Here is a 23,295-nt window from a genome sequence, read left to right on the forward strand (position 1 = left end):
TTGGCAACTAGTAGGAAACTTCAAAAGAGGAAAAATCCATGAAGAACATTTAACATATAAGAAGGGACTTCTTAGGGCACTTAGAGAAGGAAGTTAGAGATGTCTCTCTGTGTCAAATGCAGAGATATATATACTGCTTTTCAAAACTCACATAGTTCTGGGCTCAAAGACCCTACAGAGTGGCGACTGCCAAGTGAAGAGGAAGGACCACTGGGACTGGTCCTCAGTCAAGCAGAATGCATGTTGTTTGTGCATTGGTGCTTTGTATCTGCCAAGAACAAACTGATTGAACTGGTAATTTTACCAAAATACTGAGAGACTCTAGCAAGCTTTGTTTTATAGAAACCTGTCAATTAGTTTTTTATAGGAAACTAACCTTCACACAAGGCAATTTGAAACTTTCCATTTAGTTATTATTAAATTCGTTTTGACATTTCCTAAACTTTTACTACGTTAAACCTCCTGCCTTCATCTTAGGAAATTAGACAGCAGAAGGCATGTTTGGAGAGGTCAGGACAAAGAGACCAGACTACCCAACACTTCTGCCATGAACAGGCATTCAAAGTGCAGAAAGTTTTAAAATGTTGACATAAGATTTCTGTATTCTCCATATGAAGCCTTTTTGGTTGAACTTAGCGGCTTCATTGCCATGAGTAGTTGTAGTCTTTTACATGAAATAGGAATGAAATAATTACAAAATAGAGCTTGAATGAATAATAAATTCCTTGGTAAAATTTCTGCATTTTTTTTTTAGTTCAGCCAACCTGTCCTAGAAACAAGAATCAGGAAAGTAAAACTAAGAAGCCTTCTTCTGAACTGCTACTTGTATATAGCTGTAACTGAAACCAATCTCCACCATGGGGACTACTCTATGTGCTCTGGAGAATGAGTCTTGCTATACATCAAGATTCTTTCCATATCAGATGAATGCAAAGCCAAGGTTAGTTTTGCTATTAGAAGATTGAATAGTAAAAACCTTGCACACCTGGCTTCATATTTAATCTAAAATAAATTACACTAATGGTTTTGAAACTGAAAACTGCAAAATACTTGTGAAAACGGATATATGATAAACAAGACCTGGGACACAATCCTGACTTAACTGAAACCAATGGTGAAAATACCAGACTTCTTTGCTTTGTTCATCTACAACATGACACAAGGGTATTCTTATTTGCACAACTGTACTCACTGGTATTCTCTGGAGGAGGAATTATGCTGATGAAAGACAGGGATGATAATATTTATTGCCCATACTGTGTTATTTTCTGGATCATACTTTGTTGGATGTTACATACATGGAACAAAACTAGTACTAGGAAACATTTATATTTCAGCATCTCAGTCCTAGCCAGGCTTTAGGTAAATAGGAGTTTTACAAATGAGCAGAATAAATATGATTATGCTGCAATGTCCTTTTCAAAGCTGGGCAGCAGTTTGAAACAGCACGTAGGCAATGCAGTCCCCATTGGTCTCATGCACCTGTGACCAATTCCCCAATGATTACAAGACAGTTTTCTTAAATTATTACTTTGATTAAGTATGGTCTAACACTTTGCAGATGAAAATCTATTTGTATACCTTTTAGTAAATTGTAAATTGTTCAAGAGAAAGAAATACTGCATTTTTAATACCACCATCAGTTATAAAACTGACACTTCATATTAGCATAGGTCATTTGGGACCTACTTTGCAATCCAGCAATCAAAATCACTTTACATCCAGAGTACTGCGATGGTGATATTCTCATAATTCCATTTGAAAATGCTTTTGGTTTCACTGTCAGTTCTTATAACCAACAAATCCATTTTGTCATGGCAAGTAACCCTTTCTGCAGTGATGAACAGTACAAAATTATTTGACATTGGCCTGCTAAATTTCCTCTCCTTTAGTTATGTATCACCTCATTAAAAAAAGGGTTACATTCATTTAGTAATATAAGTTCTTAGACTTTCTTATGCTGCTGCTTTGGGTAGCGATAGATGCAAGGAAGCAACAACCTGTACTGATTGGAAATTACTTTGAGAAATTAACTTCCTATACCCCAGTTACTCATACTCTAGGAAAAGCAGTAGTTTGATGATAATATCTAATAATTTCCCAATAGTCTTTAATTTACTAAGTGAAGGCAGGCATGTCTTACTGATTTAAAGGGCAATAACTGGAGAACAGAAATATTGAAAGATATGGCAAACTGAGCTCATGGAAGATTTGAAACTAGAACCTAATTTTCGGAATTTACAGAGCCAAACCCTTTACCATATAAAAAAACCCCAATCCTTTATATTTTATAATATTTCAGAATACTATGTATTTAATCCTATCACAATGCTACATCTATATACATATGCACATATCTTTTTAAAGCACCATAACCAATATGTGATCCTTTTCACACTAGAGATGAGCAAAAATGGGAAAAATAATTTTGGCTATTTTGGCAAAATTTTCTTCAGGAAAATATGTCTGAAAAAATTCCAGTAACAATGACGGGAAAAATTTCCTTCGGTTGTTAAGACTGTAACTGTGTAGGTCTTCAGCCAACAAGCACTGACAAGAAATTTCTGCTTAGCTGTAGACTATGCCATAGACCCCCCTCACGGGATAATGCATTCAGTTCTATGCACCTAATATTTTTTTTGTGTTTGTGTTCTATGAGTAACAAATTTAGGAAACCCTGATGGCCTTGGTACTTTTCTGCAAAACCAGTATTTTCAAAGTTACAGATTATGAATCAGTATAGTGCTGTCCGACAAATCTTTTGTATTGCTGATACTTTAATGTATATCTGTGCTGAATACCTGCAGTGGTATTCCAGAGGAAAGGTAGCCTGTAAACATGTATTGAAATGCTTGTCTGTGGCCCTTAGAGAAAGGTATTCATAAATCTGCATAAGAAAAAACCCTTGTTTTATGAAGGCTAATAATGCGTTATGCTAATACATTTTCTATTTACATGCTCCACAGCTGTTGGTGGACTTTGCTTTCTGGTTCTTTTCCAATTTGTCTAACTCTCTGGCACAAAAAAATTTACAGTGCATAAGACACATGATGGATTTGAAAAGAACTTGATGAATTCATGATACATGGTTAGTAGAGAAAATAACATAGGAAATTTTGAAGCAAGGAACCTTTGTCCTTCCAGTAAAAGGTGGAACTGTAATTGTTCAGATTTCACTTTTAATGAGAGCTTATCACTGCCTTATCTAATTCCTCCTACTGGCATTTCTGTGTCATATCACCAGTCTTGGACTACCATACTCACTGAAGGACAAATGTAACCTAATTACTGAAAAAAAAGATTTATTTTAGTGCTTTCTTTAGAGAAAGATAACCCCAAATTTCTATTATACATTTCATAACTAGAGAAATGTAGCATTATGATTCCCAACAACTTTGAGTCCCTTGTTTGACTAACATCTGCCTATACAGACTTGCAAACAAAGTTTGTTATAAACTGTGTATTTACAACAAGCAGTGTGCGATATAAAATATAAGAGACAATAAAGAAAATTTACAAAGGCAAATATATTAAATTCAGGAGAATGAGTTTTGCCAATGACAACTGCAGAATTCCAGTTACAGCTGTAACAACTGGTGCATATCAAGTCTTATAATTTTTTTCATTAGTAGGAGTTTTCTTATGTGATGTTCCATATTCTAGTTCCTGTACCAAAATTCTATGATTATCAGCAGAATCACTCTGCCCCTTACACTCTAAGAGTCTTCATAAGGAGAAAGGAGGTAAAGGATTTGCCTTTAAGACATCTCAAATTTATAGTTGGATGAAAAAAAGGAAAAAGAATCTAGTTATTTGAGCAGGTTTTATCCTCCATTTCTGAGTTTTGCAAAATAATGTTTACAGCAGAAAGCTGGGTATGTTCTCTTTACCAGGGAGAAGAAATCAGTGAGAAAAAAAGCCCAACACCACTCCAAAAGAAAAGCAGAGAGGAGGAGAGATGTAGTGCAGAAAAGACAGAGAAAGAAAGAAGAAAACAATTTCCATTCTTTTACTTTTAGGCAGCTGTTTTGGATGATGTTTTTGGAAACACTTTATGCTGCTTTTTGGCTACAGCTTTTGAGCACAGTTGATGGGTGGCAGCAGAGGCAGGTGACAGCTAACAGGTTATTGCTGACAGGTAACAGCTAGCATGTGACAAACAATTTTCGAAGGAGCTATGACTTACAAAATAGTTTCACTCCACTTTCGTACTCATCCATCATTTGATTTGTCTCAAAGCTGTATTGTTAGAACTGCCTCTACAAAACCGTTTCCAGTGGGGAAGCAGTAGTCCTTTGTAAATCGGATGTGATCATTAAAAATTGAAAACTCCCTATTGCACAAGGTCATGCAGGTCCTTCACGTGCCTAAGGTGGAAAAACATTCCTGTAGAATGAAAATCATCCTTTTTCATGGAGACTTCCTGCCTGAAGCCCCTTTCTCACTATTGTTAGGTAGGGAAGAGCACACCTAGCAGCTAGAGCAAATGTTTGTGAATCAGGCTCCTTGGGTCTACTTCTCACTTTGCTTCGAGTCACGTCACTTGTGCTCCTCACAGAACTGCGCTGTGATGCATAACTTGCTCAACTCCCTGATAGGGAAGTAGGAGGCTTTGATGAGGTCCTGGTGAGTGCTGACTGTGGTGAGATCCTCTGATAAAAGGATCTGTAGAAATTCAGAGCTATAGCAGTACAAAAATGAACTGTTTAGTAATAAAGTCTCACTGTGAGAGAAACAAAAACCTAACACTATTTCCTTCTTTCTGAGTTTTTCAGGTCATGATTGTTCGTTTCTTTGCACTATTCTTAGAAGATGAACCTCCTCCTTTTCCGGTCTTGCCAGGAGATAAGGCAAACTTGCTTTGAGATAAGAAGTGCTTAAAAAAACCAAAGTAGCTGAACTTTTCCTGTGCACTTTAAGTGTATGTCTTTACCGAAGATAACCAACCTGACATAGCCATATGGTAGGAAACTGTGTATTATCTTGAAACTCTCCCTCCCATATACTCAATTTAGATGACAATTTCTTGACTCAGTAATGGATTTCCTGCCTGTTGTTTCTCTCACTTCAGGAAATGCTAGCACTATGCAGAGAATAAAAGCAGTCAAAGGCTTGACAAATTGAATTTACTAAAATGCGTGCTTATGGCATTCAAGAAAAAAAAATAGTCAGGGAGAACAGAGATGTTTGGAGGCAGTTATTTATGACCAAGGGATATGAATGAATGCAGAAGAGATCTGGTAGGGAACAGTGGAACCAAGGCTTGGAGAAAACGTTCAAAGGATACCAGTGTCAGAAGAGAACAGATTAAAGCTTTCAGTATTAGCTGGAAGATCAGGACACTGGTGGAAATCTGGGAGGAGAGGTTACTGAACTCTTGCTTTTCATCCCACACTTTCTTGTTTTGGGCCTAACACCTTCATGACTTTTAATTCTCATATTGTCTAGGTAGCTGGCTAAAAAGGCCTGTGTACAATTTCCGGTTGCCTCTTGGACAGAACTCAAACACAATTAAACCATTTAAACACAGGCTTTAGCCTAACTCTAACCTACAAGGTGTCAGCTCCTCCCCTGGTGTAGCATATGCTCCTGAGCACAGTAGGTATATCAGTAGAATAATGGAGTTCTGTTAGTCAAGGAAGTATGCAGAAAACTTGTAGAAGGCATCCATGAATAATAATGAATGACTTTATTCTTTTATTGAGTGTTGTAACACATCTTTTGGTCTAATATATCATCTTTTGGGATGTAATTCAGTCTTTGAAGTTGACATCAGATCTATATTCCCACAGTTTTATGAAGGGCATACATGGATTGAGCCTATTTGCTTTCATTAATATTTAGGGCAATTCTGCAATTCATATTGCGAGATAAGACGAAAAAAGATGCCATATAAATATGTATCCCATATATGACATGTATAAATTTTTCTTAATTGTCTACAAAGTTAATTTGTTTCAATGCAGGAAGTCTGTAATCTGCGCTTTTCCACTCTTGGCTTGATGGCTTTAACCACAAAAGATGGTTCTGACTCTGCTGAATTGAAAGTGCAGGCTTTTGCTAAAACACTTCACCTCTAGAAACAGCCATATGGGAAGTAATTATTTGCAAAGGGTTTTCCTTTCCTTAAAGCAGTATATGAAGTCAAGGCTGTTTTCAGTAGAGGTGCTGAACTAGACAAGCCCCTTGTTAACTATGGAATACTCTCTATTTCCTTTAATTTATCTTTATAGTCCCAAATCCCAGCACTTTGGGAAATAGCGTTTCAGCTCTGGTAAATAAGTTTTTTTTTTGTGACTGTAGCTTTTACTGCACATGGAAAAGAGAAAGAAAGAGAAAGACAAGAGATGTCTGAAAATTATTTCCAAACTTTGCTCAAATCTAGTCCTATTTCTTTCAAACCTTTTTGGCCTGCTCCATACTGTATCCTTATCCATAATTCAAAGAGTTTTAAAGTTTCAAAATTATAATCTCTGTGCATTGTCTTGAGTACCCTGTCTAATCAAGAATTACATCTGCAACAGAGGAAGATACTACATTAATAAATAATATTTATTATATTAAAATAGTAGCCAGCATGGGCTACATAGTGTTTGTAAATTCACTGGCAAGCTCAGTTCCTAACAGTTTATAATTGAACATCAAATACTTTTTATAGAGGGTCTAACATAAGTTCTCAAATTGATATTTAGGGGGGATAAGATACCTGGTGTTGCAGAAAAAAGTCAGCAATTTATTTAAGTACTTAGATTTAAACTCAGAATCTTAATTTCAGGCATCTATTAAAAAAAAACCAAACCAAACCAAACTCAATCCCCTCAAAAAAGGTCTGGACTACAGAAAGCGAGTTTTATGGTGTCAAACTCTACTGAAAAATGTTCCGCTAAATGTACCAGGGTGGCAGAAGATGGTGGCACTGGCCACGGTGGCAAAGAATTGAGGAATCTGAGATGCAATTTAGAGACTAGGTTAGAGTTAACTTAGAGTTGATGTAAAAAGACCCTGTTGTTCTTCCAGCATATTTATCCTGCTGAGGACTGGAAACATCAAAGCCAAACAGGAGATGCTGATGCTGTAACGAAAGTGTAAGTGCCAAGGTAAGTAAAAGTGGCACCAACCCAGTGTTTGGGACAATGATGTATTTACTTCAGACTATACTTTTGCATGCTGGAGAAATTTGTACATTCCAGATCATGGATCACAATAGTTTAGATTTACCTCTATGTCTCAGGGCCCAACTAATATTAATGAGCTAATCTGGATCAGCTGCAATGCAGTATTTTATATGTAATTTATAAAGTAATTTGATCTATAGGCTAAAGTAGTTTATAAAATCAATTGAAAGGTGGCATGTGCAAGTAATACCTGCTACGAAACAGCTTTCAGCAAAAAAATAATCTATTTTGAAGCTTTGATATTAATAATTGCAAAAGCTGTGGACAATTTTGAATAAAATTTTTAACTAAAATGTTCTTTAAGATAAGGAGTAAATAAGTTTAAACCCTTTTACCCTTGTTATGAAAAAGTATGCTGTATACGTCTCAAAAGCATGAGAAATAAAATCAAGACAGGAATCTTGATGGCTCGGTAGTGTTTTGTATAGATATTCAAATAGTACTTATTAGTGTTATGGGTTTCTTTCTAACTACCAAGGACAATATGAAAACTTGTAAAAGTCATTTTTATGAAAGCAAATAAATGGGAAATTTCTTTAGTAAACTTCATTTTAAAATGAAAGTAAGTGAAAAGATTTGGTATTGATAAATCCATATCCTCCTATTGGTTAACTATGAAGAAAATTAGCACTGCAAAATGTGGTCGCTTAGGTACTGCTGTTCACTAAGGATTTAACAGTCAAAATGAAGAGAGAAAAAATATAAGGAAAAAAACTATGAAAGTCAAACTTGAGAATCAGGCAAGATCTAGCAAAATATATACGTGTAGAGTTTTTGCATAATTTATAATGGCCTCTGTTAACTGGGATTATAGTTGCTTTCTTTAAATTACAAAAGACAATTATGGGAAATTGTGTCAGCAGTGACGCATTGATAGGCAAAAGCTTAAATGGTCAGCAGGGTGAACAGGGCTTTCACTTACGCCTACTTTCATAAATAGCTCTTGATTTCTCATACAGCTCATATGGGTCAGGTTTTCGTGGATCAAAGGCCTCTGTTGAATCAGGAAATGAACTCCTGTGAAGAGTGGGTGGATAGGGAATATTCTGTGGCATAGCTGGAGCAGACAGGCTTGTTTGAGGGCTGCCTTGATTCTCCCATCGTTCCATCATCTGGAATAAAAACATACAGAGAATAAAGATGAAGTTTTGCAAAAACTGACTTCCACAATGAGACCAAAGACAGTGATTTTAATTAAAGATGTATTTTGTAAAATCAGCAAACCCCTTTGCTGCCTTTTGAGATGGAAGGTGCATGTTGTGCTGTTTATAAAATTACTTGGTTAAATTTAGTTGTTAATTTGTTGCTCATAGCAAAATGTGATCTTTCTCAGGTAGTATGATCCTGTGTGGAATACGGCCCAGCATTACCCCTGGGGCATGTTGAGTGCCTCTCAGAGGATGCACTGAGTTTCTGGAAGTTCTTCTGCTAAAGGTGGAATCTGTGGGTCTGTGAAGATACAATTAACAGAGTCATCAAAATACATAACTGAAAGTAATCCTTAACAAAGAAGTGGCCAGACTGGGAAGCAACTGAATGATCTTAATGCTATAACTTGTAAGAATGCATGAAAATAGCTCTCTGCCCAGGGAGAAGTAGATTACTGTAACTGTGAGCAGAATTTAAAGCTTCAATTGAAGGAAAAGAAAAAAAAACCTCAAAGGGAAAATTATTACAGCAGGTATTTGAGCAACTAGTGATAGTTGAATGTTCAATGATAAAATACAGAACATAGTGAGAGAAAAGTGGGCATTAGCCTGATGCAGTCTTTTTCATTTCTAACTGTTACTTTCTTACATCAAAACTTACATTGGTGTCATCCAACCAAACTCCCAAGTACAGGATAAGTTTTTCAGCTCTTCCAGATGATTTACAGGAGAGAAGTACATAGCAGTGTTTTGTCTAAGCATGAAAGCCACCTCAATCCATTTGTTCTTCAAGACTGCTTGACTTAGTGGTGGCAGAAGTACATCAAGATATGAGATAATATGATAGGCTGTGCAAAAGAAGACTTGGGGATCTGCATTTTTCTTTTTGAAGGAGTTGACTACTAATTAAATTGCATTACCAAGTATATTTGAAGAGGCTAAGTTAAACAAAACACAAGTGTTTATCCCAGAAAATGAATATTTGTCTTTACCTGTAACACCTCCTGAAACTAAGGGCAAGAAAGCCCCTAGAACAGTGTGTTCTCGCACATAAGCCAAGAATCACTTAGTTACACATAAAATGACTCTTGGAAACAAACTGAACTGTAATTAAGTACCACTGACTTCGACTGTTGTATCAGCAGTGGCTTATCAAAGACGATTGCAGGTTTACAGCAACTTTGGTCTACAAATTCTGTGATTATCATTTGCTGTTAGTTCCTTGGTTTCAGAGGGTGTTTGGCTCAGCAGGCAGGCTTTGCTCTCTATTCTGATGATTAACAGCATCAGGCTTTTCCCACATCCAGTATGTGTGGACTACAGATGTGTTAGAGTCCTCCTGGAGAACATGCTGAGTAACTTTCACTCTGTGCATCCCAGGTGATCTGAGACTTCATACTTCAAAATAAACAGAATAGGGATATTGGCCATTTTGAATTGTTGAGGACCTCATTATTTATTCATAGTAGTATTATAATTCAGGCTATGCTTCTGCCAGAGTTTCAGCAATAAGTAGGGCTGGTTCATTGGAAACAATGAAGAAAAGGAAGATCTAGGTATCTCAGTCAATCACAGGATGAATCTCATGCATTAGTATGTGTGGGGTATCATATTTAAGTTGAAAAAGTGAAGTTTTAGTGCTAAGAAGTGCCAATGATGAAGATATGGAATACTGTATTCAATATTTGCCAATGTTCAAGAAAGACACATTTATTTTTGGTCAGATAAATACAAGAGACGGTAACTAGAATGCAATATAAGAGGGCACTATAGGTATGTAGATCCTGTGCAGTACAGTGACATATGGAGCTACCTGAGTTATCATCAAAATAGCTTAGGTACAGGAAAGTACCTAGGGTACAGGTACCCTTTATACCAAGATAAATTTATCCTCTCTGTTGGGTAAATTAGCCAATTGGCAAGTCACATGAATATCACAGTAATACTTCTGATTGCTCTTCTGGCTCTAAAGGAATTACCTCAGGTATATACGAACATATATAAAGCATAGCATTGTATCACAGAAGTATAAATTCAAAGGTCTCCAAAACCAAACCTCATTATGAAACCTATGTCTAAACAGAAAAGGAGAACTGGGCTTAATACAAGTTCCTTATGATCAGGGAAAATAATGGAGAATTATGTTTAGGTTTTGCCTTCAGTGAGGAATCTAAAAGTGAATATAAGACAGTGAAACTGAACTATCCATCTTATCAGTATGAAGCAGAAAGACATGTGGGGCCCTGTCTATCTAGAAGTGAATGTTTTCTAATTTCCTGGACAGTACCAGAGAAATAGAACACTTACCTCTTTCAAAATGTGAAACTGAATAAAAATAAAATATTTAAAGAAAGCTTTAAAAAAAGAAAGGAAAATATAATTATCTTTGATGAGCAAACTTTTCCCAGGAGAAAGGACAAGAAACTGGAGATCAATTGGCGAAGCCCTACTGAGTCCCATACATCTAATTCTTGCTTGCTGGTTAGCTCTAAATCTTTAAGTGTGAAGTTAAAAACAATCTTACTTGTGGGTATTACTGCTAACATAAATAGTTACATGAACAGAAAAACACAAAGGGAATTATATCTCCCAAACCCATATCAATTAGTTAAATAGTTACATAGTGTTTTGCAACATGAGTTATCATAATGCTAGCTCACAGATAAAGGTGCTCTTGGAAATGAGTAAGTATGGTATTGGGTGCAGTGCATCACACCTAAGCTAGGTAGTGGTCTGGTGACATTGCTCAAGTTCATTTTGCACTAATCACATTGTATTACATATAGTATATGTAATATATGCACTATATACATAGAAATCACAGGAAATTACTGTCAGCCCAGGTTACTCTGGGATGCTGGGCACACTGAGATGCAGTGCACGCCATACCTGAGCCTCTGCCCCAGGGAGAGGAGCTTGTCTCTTCTCCTCTTTCAGCCAATGGCCCGTGGTCCCCTTTTTGCTTTAAAGAATGGCGAGTGCTTCTCTCCTGTGCAGCCAGAGAGGCATAGGGGCAGCAGTAGTCACCCAAGCAGAAAAGAAACCCCGTTTTGGGCCTTCTACAGTTTCTCTTTCCTGTTACACACCTACAGACTGTGCTGTGGTATTGGGAAGGCTTTCTAAAGCTCCCGGTGCTGGCCTTACTGCTCCAGACTGCCACGGACACTCAGTGCTTCAGAGGCACTTGGTTTCAGTTTTATCTTCATGTCATGGGCACTAGAAATTTATGTCTGATTATTTTTTTAGTTAAAGTGGTGACAGACCGAGTAATGCGCACAGTCTTAACGTGGTTAATCATTTGTAAACTCTCTCTCTGAGACTACCCCAAAATAGGCTAGCTGTGTATGGTTAGCCTGCAAGCAGCTACGCTATCTGCACACAATGGCTTTATATTTTTTGTGAGACCTGGATTCCTCAGACTCTTGCATGAAAAACTGCATCACTCATGTTGCTACCCTAGATTCTGAGTATTGACAAGTGCTACTCGAGTATGAACTACTATGCCATTTATATAACAAAGTGCAGACAATCATTAAAAATATGCTGACAATTGTATGTTTGATATTTATACAAAGAGGGTGAGCAACGACAGTGGGAGGTCTTTGAATTTGGATCTTTAATAAGTAAGTTCCAACTTCTCTATTTCATCACTTTTTACCTGAGATTAAAAGTTCAATTTGGGGGGTTGGACTAGATGATCTCCAGAGGTCCCTCCCGACCCCATATCATTCTGTGATTCTGTGATTCCCAGTCAGACAGGTACCTTAAATGGGCGAGAACAAGCTAGCCCTTAGTAGCCAGATTTATTTTCACGAATGTCCTGCTACTTAGGTGAATAAAATGCTCATGAAGTGTGACTATTTGCAGTTCTAGATCTACTAATGCAAGAAAGAATAACAATCACTTTGAGGATGTTAAGCCTAAGCCAGTTGTAAACCAGAAAAAGTGCATGTTGTCCATTTCAAAGATATTGCCAACTAGAAGATCAACTAGACCCGCCTCACTGCTCGGGCTTTCTGCTGCCTTCTCTTCCAGATCCCTCATTTTTGAGCCATTGCATTTCTGGTTCTTGACACCCATCTTAACATCGAGATGTTCCTTTCTTCAGACTGCTGCTGGCAGACTCCAAGTCAACAGATCTGCAGAGCTTATTAGTGAGGCCACCCCTGATGCTGTCTCACCTATATTTGGAGCACTGCTGAGAGGTGTCTCATGAGCTGGGAACAGGAAGGTTATATGACAGTCTACAGAAATTTGTTTTCAATGATAGCCATCTTAAGAACTCACTGTGTATAATTTTGAAAGGGAACTTACAGGCTTTGGAGTTTTCCATGGAGAAAAGAAACCTGAAATAAACAAAAAATAACATTAGCAGATTTTTCTGATGCATAAAGAGTGGAGGCTAAGTGGTGTATGCTCCCATTCTTTTTCAGGTCTGCAGATAATATTGATACATATGAAAATTCTCTACACAGAAGGGATGAAAACACAAACCACAGGGGATAATTTCTAAGAAAAAATATATGCAAATATATATATACATACATACACATATATATATATGCAAGCGGAGCTTTTGAGATCATTGCCATACTTTACAAACAGCATGGGATTAGGTTGAAATTAAAAGAACTAAACAAAAGGTCTTCCAATTGTCTGGTGGACATTGGATAAGACACCAAATGACCTGGTATTGATGTGTCAAATGCAGTCGCACCTTTAAGAAGAAGCAATCCAGAACATTGCATCAACAAAACCTAATAATACAAGACATTTTTTTAGAAGAAAAGCCTGGAGAAAAATAACCCTTTCATCAGTGTAGATAAGGTAGCAAAGTTTTGGAATGGTTGCTTGTTTTGATACCATCCTGGTTTTTTGTCAGTTAGCAAGTGGTCTAACACAACTGCTTCTTCTACACAACTAGTTATCTCCTTTTCCTTGATTATTGACTGACTTACAACTTGGTTGAGTGACTTTCATGATTTTCAGCTACTGTAGCTTACAAATGTTTAAAACTCCAGATATGTCCCCTTCATAAAAGAAGATAATTTGAAACATTCATTGTAAACACTGTTTTTATCTTATGCAGCATAATGTTAAAACACTTACAAAATATTAAATAAAAAGAAGAATTTCAAAGGATACCGGGTCACATTTTTTAAAACTGCCAGCTTTCAGCATAGCTTTCATTAAAAAACTCATTCTCAGTTAATAGCAAGTAAAAAAAAAAAAAAGCCTGTGGACCTGCCTAAGTAAGATTAAAAGCTAATAACAAAGAGCTCATTTTTTGTCAGAAACACAAACGGGGCTTAAATTGAGACATCTAATGGAAAGTCTGCTCTTTCATTCAAAAATGAATTAAGCTGTAAGAGTAGTAGTGACTTCATTATTTTTTATTTCTAAGGTGAGTCTAGAAAAAAAATTAAAATCACAAGAACATTCAGGAAAGTATCTTTCTACAGACACATTACAACAGGAATTATATTTGTACATAGCATTTAAAGTTCCCAGAATTCTGTGATAATGAGGTAATTTTTTCTGCTGTGATACCTAATTAACTTTGACTGAAAAAATCTTGGAGTGAAAAAAGCAATTGAGCCTTTTGCAAAGAAAGACTGGCTGTTTTGTAATGCTGATGTAGATGCTGATAGTGCTTTTAAACAAAAAGGCTATTGGAAAAATTTATCCTGGAAAGGTTTACATTTACTGACTCTACAGTGTTTGGATAAAAGCTGCTTTATTAACAAGTAGAGAGATTTCTTTCCATCTGCAAATTCAAGCTGAGATAACAGGCATCCTACATAGATCTGGCTTGTACACCGCCTTCAGTATCACAGATTCTGTAGTAGAAACTTATTCGATAACTTCTTGCATGGTAGATGGCTACCTTTTTATTACCTGCTATTGTTTTGTACAGCTAATAAGAGTGAAAGTTAAAAAGCATTTTCCCCCTTCTACTTAAAGATAAGACTTGAAACTTGCAAGGAAGCTTGATGAAAGGTAGCTCAAATCAGCTTGCTACACTGATACGGTGTTTGGGAAAAGTTGGTAGAGGTAACACTCCCTCCCCACTGGTATGGGTGCACCTCCCATAAGTCATTGTCAGCAAAAATTGTTCCAGGTAAAACTGAAATGCCATTTTTTCCTGTTTATTTACTGCCTCCACCTAAAAATATATTTTCCTGGAGTTACCACAAAATTTTACTATCAATTACTAATAAATAAAAAAAGCCTCAACTAAAAAAAAAAATAATCATTCACCCAAACAGGGAGAACACTGACTTATGTTTAGCTTGGAGGCAATGGGCACAGACTGCAACATACAAATGACAACATCTACACTCAAAACAAATAAAAGGCAATATTTATTCACACAGCATGAAATTATGTTAAGAAAACTAATGGATAAAGGATGCCACAGAAGTAAAAGACTCAAAGCAAGATTGTAAAAAAGTATTGGATATCCGTATGTGTAAAAAAGCATGTTAGAAGGTAAAATTTCTAAAGGTAACAAACATTGGAACTGATAATAAAATCCAATCTTTAAATTTAAACGCATATATTATATCAAGACCTCATGTAAACTAAGATGTTTTCTTACCTATGTCAAAGACAAGATGCTAGATTAAATAGATGAAGGTCTAGTTTCATAAAACAAAGCCTATCTTCTATCTTTCACATATTTCATGGCAATTTTAATTTTGCCTCATACAACTTCTGTATTCTCAGCCAAATTAAACAACCTTTTTCCCAACCTAAACACAACTGCCCTTTAGACAATGTATGTTCAATCAGTTATTGAACATAAGACTGATTATGGATAATTGTTGTGAAGTAAACATGTCCAGAATTATCACTGGTATTTAGATACATGGAACCATTGCTGCAAATTCGAGAATTCAAGACTACAATGCATAAGTAGTACATTGTAAGCATAATGGAAAATTCACATGAAAAAGCATAAAAGCAAAATGCACTTTCCTGTGTAGTTTGCATGCCCTCTTCTAACTTTCACCTTTAACTATTGTTCTGCATAAGTATGGGACCAAATCCTCTACATGTAGAAAATTCAGGCTCAGAAGCTCACCTGAAGAATATATCTTAATAATGTGTATTCAGTGCATAACCAACAGCACTGGCCTTCTGCAGCCACTTTTACAGCTGGCAATGAGAAGCAGTGGACTTTCACTTAGTTTGACCTCACTTCACAGCACCACATTTTCCCTTGATTTTCTGGTGCTGATTCATTACCTGCTGTGAGTTTTTCCACCAGAGACAGTGGGACCTCACTGCATGGCAGCCGCCAGCAGGCTGACATCAGTTCAGTACTGATATGGGGGCAAGACGAAAATTTGTTCTTCAAAGAGTGCAACTTCCAACTTAATACATCTGAGTATTAATACGGTACTAATACTGATTGACCTGATCAACCTACATCTAACTAGGCACACATACTGGATAAACTCTCATAACCTCCTTATCCCACTCCCAGATTTCCAATTCTCCTTCCCCAAACTTCCTACCCTCGACTGTCCAACTTGTGATGTCTTCTATAAAAAACAGAATGGCTGAGAATATTTTATATATATACATATATTATTATAACTACATCTATATACATATATACACACACCACCCCCCTAGTCACATACAGTTTTGAAATTTGAAATAAAAGTCAGCTTAGATCTAACTGAGAATAATTCATGCAGCCTGTTCTTCCCATGAGTGGCTTTCTTCTCACCCATGTGCCTCACAGCCTTCCCTCCTCCTAATAGCTTTACCACATAAGTTGTGGCTCACTTTTTAAAGACTGCTATATTTTTCTATTAAATTTAAATAAGTCTTTATTAACACTCCTTGTAAAGGCAGCAGTAGAGGTCTGAATAAATTTTGGAAAGGGGAGTGGGTTTACTGGCTTCTGTCAAAGAGCAACCACCACCACTAGGCTAGATGCTACCAGGAAAATACTATGGTCACCACCTAGTGTAATGTAATGGAACCTGTAAGCGTGTAGGGATAAAATATGTAACCTCATATACTTCTCCAATGCTAGTTTTGTCAATACAATGATTTATTTTTTTGGTGTCGACCACTTACAGTGTAATAAGGTATAGCAGTTGGTGGCCAAAACCTTTATTGAATTGTTGTTTCACTTTAAATAAATAAACTGAGGTACAGTAACAACCATATGCTTTTTAAAAATCAGAATTGTATTTTCTTATAAAGCAGTGTTAGAAAAATTATTTTTGACATCGCTTTTTAAATTGTATTTACCACCTTCCAAAATGAACTTCCCTGGAAATCAGAGCTGTGATGGTTTCTATGTTGTAACTTCACTAGAAAACACCAGTAACAGAAAACAAATTTTGGATTCAAATGTATTTGAGAAGAAAAAAAAAATTTTTTTTTTTCTTTTCAGATCAAGGCAAATTCCAGCTTCACTTTACTGTACTCCTCCTTTTTGATGAAGATGTCCTATAACAAAAGACAAATTACATCACACTCATTGTATCTATTTCTTCTTAGATACAAATTTAAGTATGCTTTTTCATAAAATATGCTTACAGATTTCACATGCCCTACACTTCAGCCAGTATTTATTGTTGGAAAGTTTAGTTTTCTAGAAGCAGTTTATCAGACAGCACTTAGCACTTGCAAGATAGAGTCCTGATTTCTTTCTTTTTTTTTTTTTCCCAGTAAAAATCCTGAATTTGGCATATTCCGTAATGTCAGTAATACAAAACCAGCCTTTGGTTATTAGTCTGCTGCCAAGTGCATGCTTTTTGCTGCATTTCTTGCTCTATTATTTTTTTTCCACTAGACAAACCAATTTCCTCACTATTTCGTATTGATTCCTGGAAAAGTTCTTAAGACCTTGTAAAATCACAAGTAACTAATGTAGGTGGTGCCAAACCACGAAATCCTTTAATGATGTTCACCTCTGTGGCAGATGTGTATGTATAATTAAACTGAAGCCTGGGAACAGTTTGATTTCTGCAGTGACGGCATGTGGTAGTGCTGCAGGGAGGAACGCAACAGCGTCAAAGATAAAGTCCTTTCATCCAAAGCAATGTTCAGGGCATGTCAACTTCCCTCCACATCCCTTGTCACACTGATGATACAGCAAGTGTTTTGCCCATTAGCTTTTGCTGGGATGTTTTTTTTTTTTTCCCTGTAAAAACCTTGCTGCATCTGGCTTCCTGTGCAAAGCTGTCTCAAGCACTGCACAGACCTTTCTCACGTAGTTGCTTGGAAGTCAATGAACAGATGGCTGATGAGCACTCACAGAGCATTAACTGACTCCATGGGCATCTTATCAATGTCCATGTGACAACACTTCACTTCAGCAAAAGTCTTCCCTTCTAGTAAAGTTACTGTATAAATTTACTGCAGCAGTAGATCTTTTTTCTGTACTTTTTCTTTCTCTTACTGGGATCCCTGAGATGTCCATCACCTGCCTACACTTGGGCCTCAGTTCCAAATACCCATTAACTTCAAATGGATGTGACAGTGGAGGACTTCTCTGAGAGTTCAGAATCATGGTGTATGCTGTCATACCCATTCATGTTACATCTGGTGTCTCCTTCTTTATGTTTACCTTTTGTTGAGCCATGCTGTGTGGGTGGATTAGGTGCACAGAAGTCAAGCTACAATTGGGCTCATTAATTAAGATGCAAAATATCTTCCAGAAAAAATTCCAAAAATACTGGTGGGAGAGATAATATTGGGGTGGGTTTTTGCATACATAAATTAAATATATAGCATTAATTCAGTTATTCTTCAAATATTTTCCCCTTTTCAGGAAAACAAACCTGGTCAAGGAGAACAAGTAAATTCAAATGATTTATATACTGTAGTGAAAATAATCTAAAAGGAAACAATGAATTAAAATAGATGGAAATAATGCTTACGAAAACAAGGAGGTGATAAAAAGTTTGAATGAGTCATGTCATATTTAAAATATCAGATGATGTGTTGGGAATGGAAATTAGAAGTTCCATTTCTAATAAAATCATTACCACGTAATATTTTTTCAAAGGTCCATCTCTTTCAAGCAGCCTCAAGTACTGTGCTCATCCTCTAGCAATAACAAAAAATTGATTTACCTTGAAATAAAGAGTAGGTGTAAGACGACTGGGAACTCTAGCTCTTCAACCATGAAGGTAGCTAGTCTTGTTGTCAGCTGTCCTTCAGAGTGACCATGCCGTGCCGTGGAGGATCCATTTGGTCTTTGGCTGGTATGGCACCCAATGCCACGGGTCAAAAATCAACACAGTCCACATCAGAGTGAGATGAATGACCCATCATGTTTGATCAAGTCCAGAACATTAGACCCAGTGGCTTTTCCCTTGCAGTAGGCTACGCACTGGCAGCAGGGCAAGTAACTGATGTAGTCCTGTGCTGCACTGAGTTACTGGTTACTGCTACACTGAGGCTGGTTACTGTCATCAGTTGTTATACCAAATGCAGGTTCAGATTTATAAAACTGTGAAAAAGGTCTGTTGTCTTTAGGGCCATATACATATTCCCAGATGTTACTAATCAGTTTTGCCTGAAAGAGGCTAGCAATGGTACAAACTGACTCTCAGCGGTTGCTTGATGCTACACTATTCCACTGCTCCTGATCTCAGCCCAAGTGAGACTGCTACAGAAGTAGTGCTCCAGTTCAAATCAGCACTATTTTTCATTCTCTTTGTCCTACTACACCTGTGAAAAGCGACACCAAAGAACTAACACATTCCTGTCCACAGATAATCACTTTCTGAAGAAGCAAGGCAAAGAGCAGGCACAGTTCACAGGAAAGTCAGCAGGATCTTTAGATCCCGTTGGGGTAACGCCTTCTGTGGTTTATCTCCAGATGACTTGGGGGCATCATGAGTCCAAGTCTACATTTCTTCCCTTAAAATTTTCAAATTTCTTGATGAATAGCTTTAAGTGTGACACGGAGAGGTTTATCAGAAAGGACTGGAGGTAGAGGAGTGCCTTGGGAAATTAAATCTGAGCTCATCTCACTGAAGTCTACAGAACTGATACAAAAATGTAATTGACTGTGAGATCAGGTGCTAAATTAATATTCATCTTTTTATATGCAGGAGCATTTTTTGTGAAGTTCATGAAGTTTCACTGACCTAGCCTTCTTAAGCAACAATTTTTCAATAATACTCAGATCTTCACAAATAATTAGAAAAAGGATAGCTATTCAAAGTCATGAATGATAGAAGTACTTGCCGGTGAGCTGGGACCCTCACTGGTCACCTGTTTCTATGAGAATATCCTCTAAAATACACCAGAGAATCTCAAGCTACCATGAAGTTTTCACTTTCATGAATAGCAAAGAGTCTTTGTTAGCAGGAATACAGCCATCAGAAAAGGTCAGATGCTGGCATAGTAATGAGTTAATTTACATTCTAATGGACATACAGCTATTTATTTTGCTTGGCTGCTACAGTTCTGTGAATTTTTTATCAGTCAGAGATTTAAAATAATTCATGAAACTAGAAAAAAACCCAACAAACTAAATACTGTCTCCTTCTGATTAATCTGGATGTGAAGCAGAGAATTTCTGGCTAAAAAAGTGCAGAGGCAAATGCAACATTGCCAGTGACAGTTTTTGATGCTTAAATGTATTAGAGTTGGGAAAAATAATAAAAATCTGTAACAATTCCTGGAAGTGAGAGATAAATTTTTGGAACAAGCAGCTTTTCACATAGTCAACAAAAGCAGATTATTTTCCACAGACAAAGTTTGATACTTAACATTTACAGAATGTTTCATTGGATGACACTTTTCCATGATCTTTCTTCTCTTTTCTGGCACCTATTACCAGAACAGTGTTACATTGTTACAGATTTATTTCCTTGTTGATAGCAAACCATATTACCTGAAGGACAGCCATGTCTCAGAATAGCAAAAATGTTGCTACAGAACAATTCAGAACAGATTTTAGTGGGACAACTTGCCCTGGAGTAGAAAAGATATCTTATGGAATGGAGGAAGACCCTTGTCTCTTACCTTCTATTGCAGAAGTTCCTACTAAAAGTTCAAATCCCTAGGTCCGTATCCTGGCCTATGATTTGTAACTGCAGGTTGTATTGGACAAACTTATTTTCCTCAGTGACATCTATAATATACATATTTTATGTAAATACTAACCCAATTAGCAAAAGTCTGCATGCCCAGATACTAACACATGAGGAGTGGAGAAAGAAGTTTGCTCATAGGTTGTAAACTCTACCAAGACCTCGAAAAGGTCAAGAAGAAGAATCTTTTGTTTGGCAGAAGGAAATTTTCCCTGAAGAACCTCCAGTTTTGCTCATGTGTGTTGTCCATTGACTGCTGCTAAAATCAATGTGGCTAGTTTACGTGCCCAGGCTAGGGATTACACTCTACTGTACTGCTCTAATGTGGCAAGAGCGAGTAATGCAAATAATGCGCTGTTTGGGGCATACATATTGTGGCAAGCAATTCTCCCTGAGCACAGCAGGCACAGCAAGGCAAAAAGACTGGCATATGTCACACACACTGAACCAGCAGCATAATTTAGAATAGAAATTGAGTCTTCAGAGTCCTGACAGCTCATGACTGTTGCTTCCAGAAGGGCCTGTGAGTGTTGCTGTAGCCATAAAGACTCTGTAGGCTGGCTAAGAACATGCCTGACAATTCACCCTGGCTTTATTAAAAGATTTAAGCTTCAAAACTAACTTTTCGGAATACTGCATCGCATTTTCAGAGCTCTCTGACAGTCAGAAACTCTGCTTAACTATGCCAGAGTCTTTGCTCTTTCATGTGTTTAGAATCTGCTCCCATTTAAGCTTTTACACTTTCTAAGCACATTAAAGAAATCTCAGTTTACATTATGGCATGTCGCTTTGATGAATGCCCTTTGATGAAGGCATGTTCCCAATATTTTGTGTTAAAATGTAGATTCATAGATTCATAGATTGGTCCAGGCCGGAAGGGACATCCAAAGGTCATCTAGTCCGACCTCCCCGCAGTCAGCAGGGACACCCCCAACTAGACCAGGTTGCCCAGGGCCTCGTCGAGCTTCACCTTGAATATCTCAAGGGAAGGGGCCTCAACCACCTCCCTGGGCAACCTGTTCCAGTGTTCCACCACCCTCATGGTAAAGAATTTTTTCCTAATATCCAAACTAAATCTCCCCTTCTCCAGCTTAAAACCATTGCCCCTCGTCCTGTCGCTGCAGGCCTTTGTAAACAGACCCTCCCCAGCCTTCCTGTAGGCCCCCCTCTGTCACGACAGAGGGAAGACAGGGTCACTCAATATGAGTGATCAGCAAGCTTCGTTTATTGAATAGTACAGCCGTCTTTTATGCTTCGTTATAATTAGCCAATACATATTCTGCAATACATCTTTCTGATTGGCCTGTCCTCCAAACTTCAACCCCGCCCTTAGTTCCTTCTTTACAGTTACTTTCATCCTCTTTTCCCATGCCTGAGCAGCTGCAATCTCCCTATTATCATACAACAGTTACAGTCAAGGACAGGGTGTCCTTGCCAGCTCAGTAGTTACGGGGGCTGAATCCGATGTTTCTCAAGTTCTTGCTCGGCCAGCTGGATCATGTCTACGCGACCCTTCTCAGCTAGCCAGTCTCCCACACCCCTCAGGTACTGGAAGGCCGCTATGAGGTCTCCCCGGAGCCTCCTTTTCTCCAAGCTAAACAACCCCAGCTCCCTCAGTCTGTCCTCATAGGAGAGGTGCTCCAGCCCCCTGATCATTTTGGTGGCCCTCCTCTGGACCCGCTCCATCAGGTCCATGTCCTTTCTATATTGAGGGCTCCAGACCTGCACACAGTACTCCAGGTGAGGTCTCACCAGAGCAGAGTAAAGTGGCAGAATCACCTCTCTGGATCTGCTGGCAACACTTCTTTTGATGCAGCCCAGGATGTGATTGGCCTTCTGGGCTGCGAGAGCACATTGCCTGCTCATGTCCAGCTTCTCGTCAATCAGCACCCCCAAGTCCCTTTCCTCAGGGCTGCTTTCTAATACCTCATCCCCCAGTCTGTATTTATACTGAGGATTGTTTCTTCCCAGGTGCAGAATCCTGCACTTGCTTTTGTTGAACCTCATGAGGTTCATCTGGGCCCACCTCTCCAGCCTGTCCAGGTCCCTCTGAATGACATCCCGTCCCTCTGGTGTATCGACAACACCACACAGCTTGGTGTCATCTGCAAACTTGCTGATGGTGCTCTCAATCCCTCTGTCTATGTCTTTGATAAAAATGTTAAACAGTACTGGTCCCAGGACGGACCCTTGAGGGACACCACTAGTCACTGCTCTCCATCTGGACTTAAAGCCATTGAGTACCACCCTCTGGGTGCGACCATTCAGCCAATTCCTTATCCACCGAACCGTCCACCCATCAAATCCGTATCCCTCCAATTTGGCAAGCAGGATGTTGTGAGGAACTGTGTCAAAGGCCTTACAGAAGTCCAGATAGATCACATCCATAGGTCGTCCCTTGTCTACTGACCTAGTCACTTCATCATAGAAGGCCACTAGGTTAGTCAGGCAGGACTTGCCCCTAGTAAAGCCATGTTGGCTGTCCTGAATCATCCCCCTGTCCTCCATGTGCCCAAGCATGGCGTCCAGAAGGATCTGCTCCATGATCTTCCCAGGCACAGAGGTGAGGCTGACAGGTCGGTAGTTCCCAGGGTCCTCCTTTCTTCCCTTTTTAAAAATGGGTGTGATGTTTCCTTTCTTCCAGTCTGCAGGGACTTCACCTGACTGCCATGACTTTTCGAATATCATGGAAAGTGGCTTTGCAACTTCATCAGCCAGTTCCTTCAGGACTCTGCAATGGATTTCATCAGGTCCCATGGACTTGTATATCTTTAGATTCCTTAGGTGATCACGTACCATGCCTTCAGTTATAGTGGGATGGACTTTGTCACCTGGATCCTCAACTTGTGGGCCATCAACACAAGAGCTAGGAGGAGAGGGGTTGCCAGTGAA

At 38.2% G+C, this 23,295-nt stretch overlaps 1 protein-coding gene across 2 annotated transcripts in view; it reads right to left on the bottom strand.

Annotated features, from left to right (window-relative positions):
• Window positions 1-23,295, bottom strand: part of MAGI2 (membrane associated guanylate kinase, WW and PDZ domain containing 2) — a 760,760-nt gene that overhangs the window by 77,821 nt on the left and 659,644 nt on the right. For both annotated transcript variants that reach the window (XM_074161622.1, XM_074161614.1), the window contains 2 exons: window positions 12,638-12,669; window positions 8,098-8,287 (listed from right to left, as the gene is read on the bottom strand). In XM_074161622.1, the coding sequence (XP_074017723.1) occupies window positions 8,098-8,287; window positions 12,638-12,669 (222 nt within the window). The remainder of the gene's footprint in view (window positions 1-8,097; window positions 8,288-12,637; window positions 12,670-23,295) is intronic.

This window comes from Numenius arquata, chromosome 2 (assembly GCF_964106895.1).
Source record: "Numenius arquata chromosome 2, bNumArq3.hap1.1, whole genome shotgun sequence".
In the NCBI taxonomy this organism is placed as follows: domain Eukaryota; kingdom Metazoa; phylum Chordata; class Aves; order Charadriiformes; family Scolopacidae; genus Numenius; species Numenius arquata.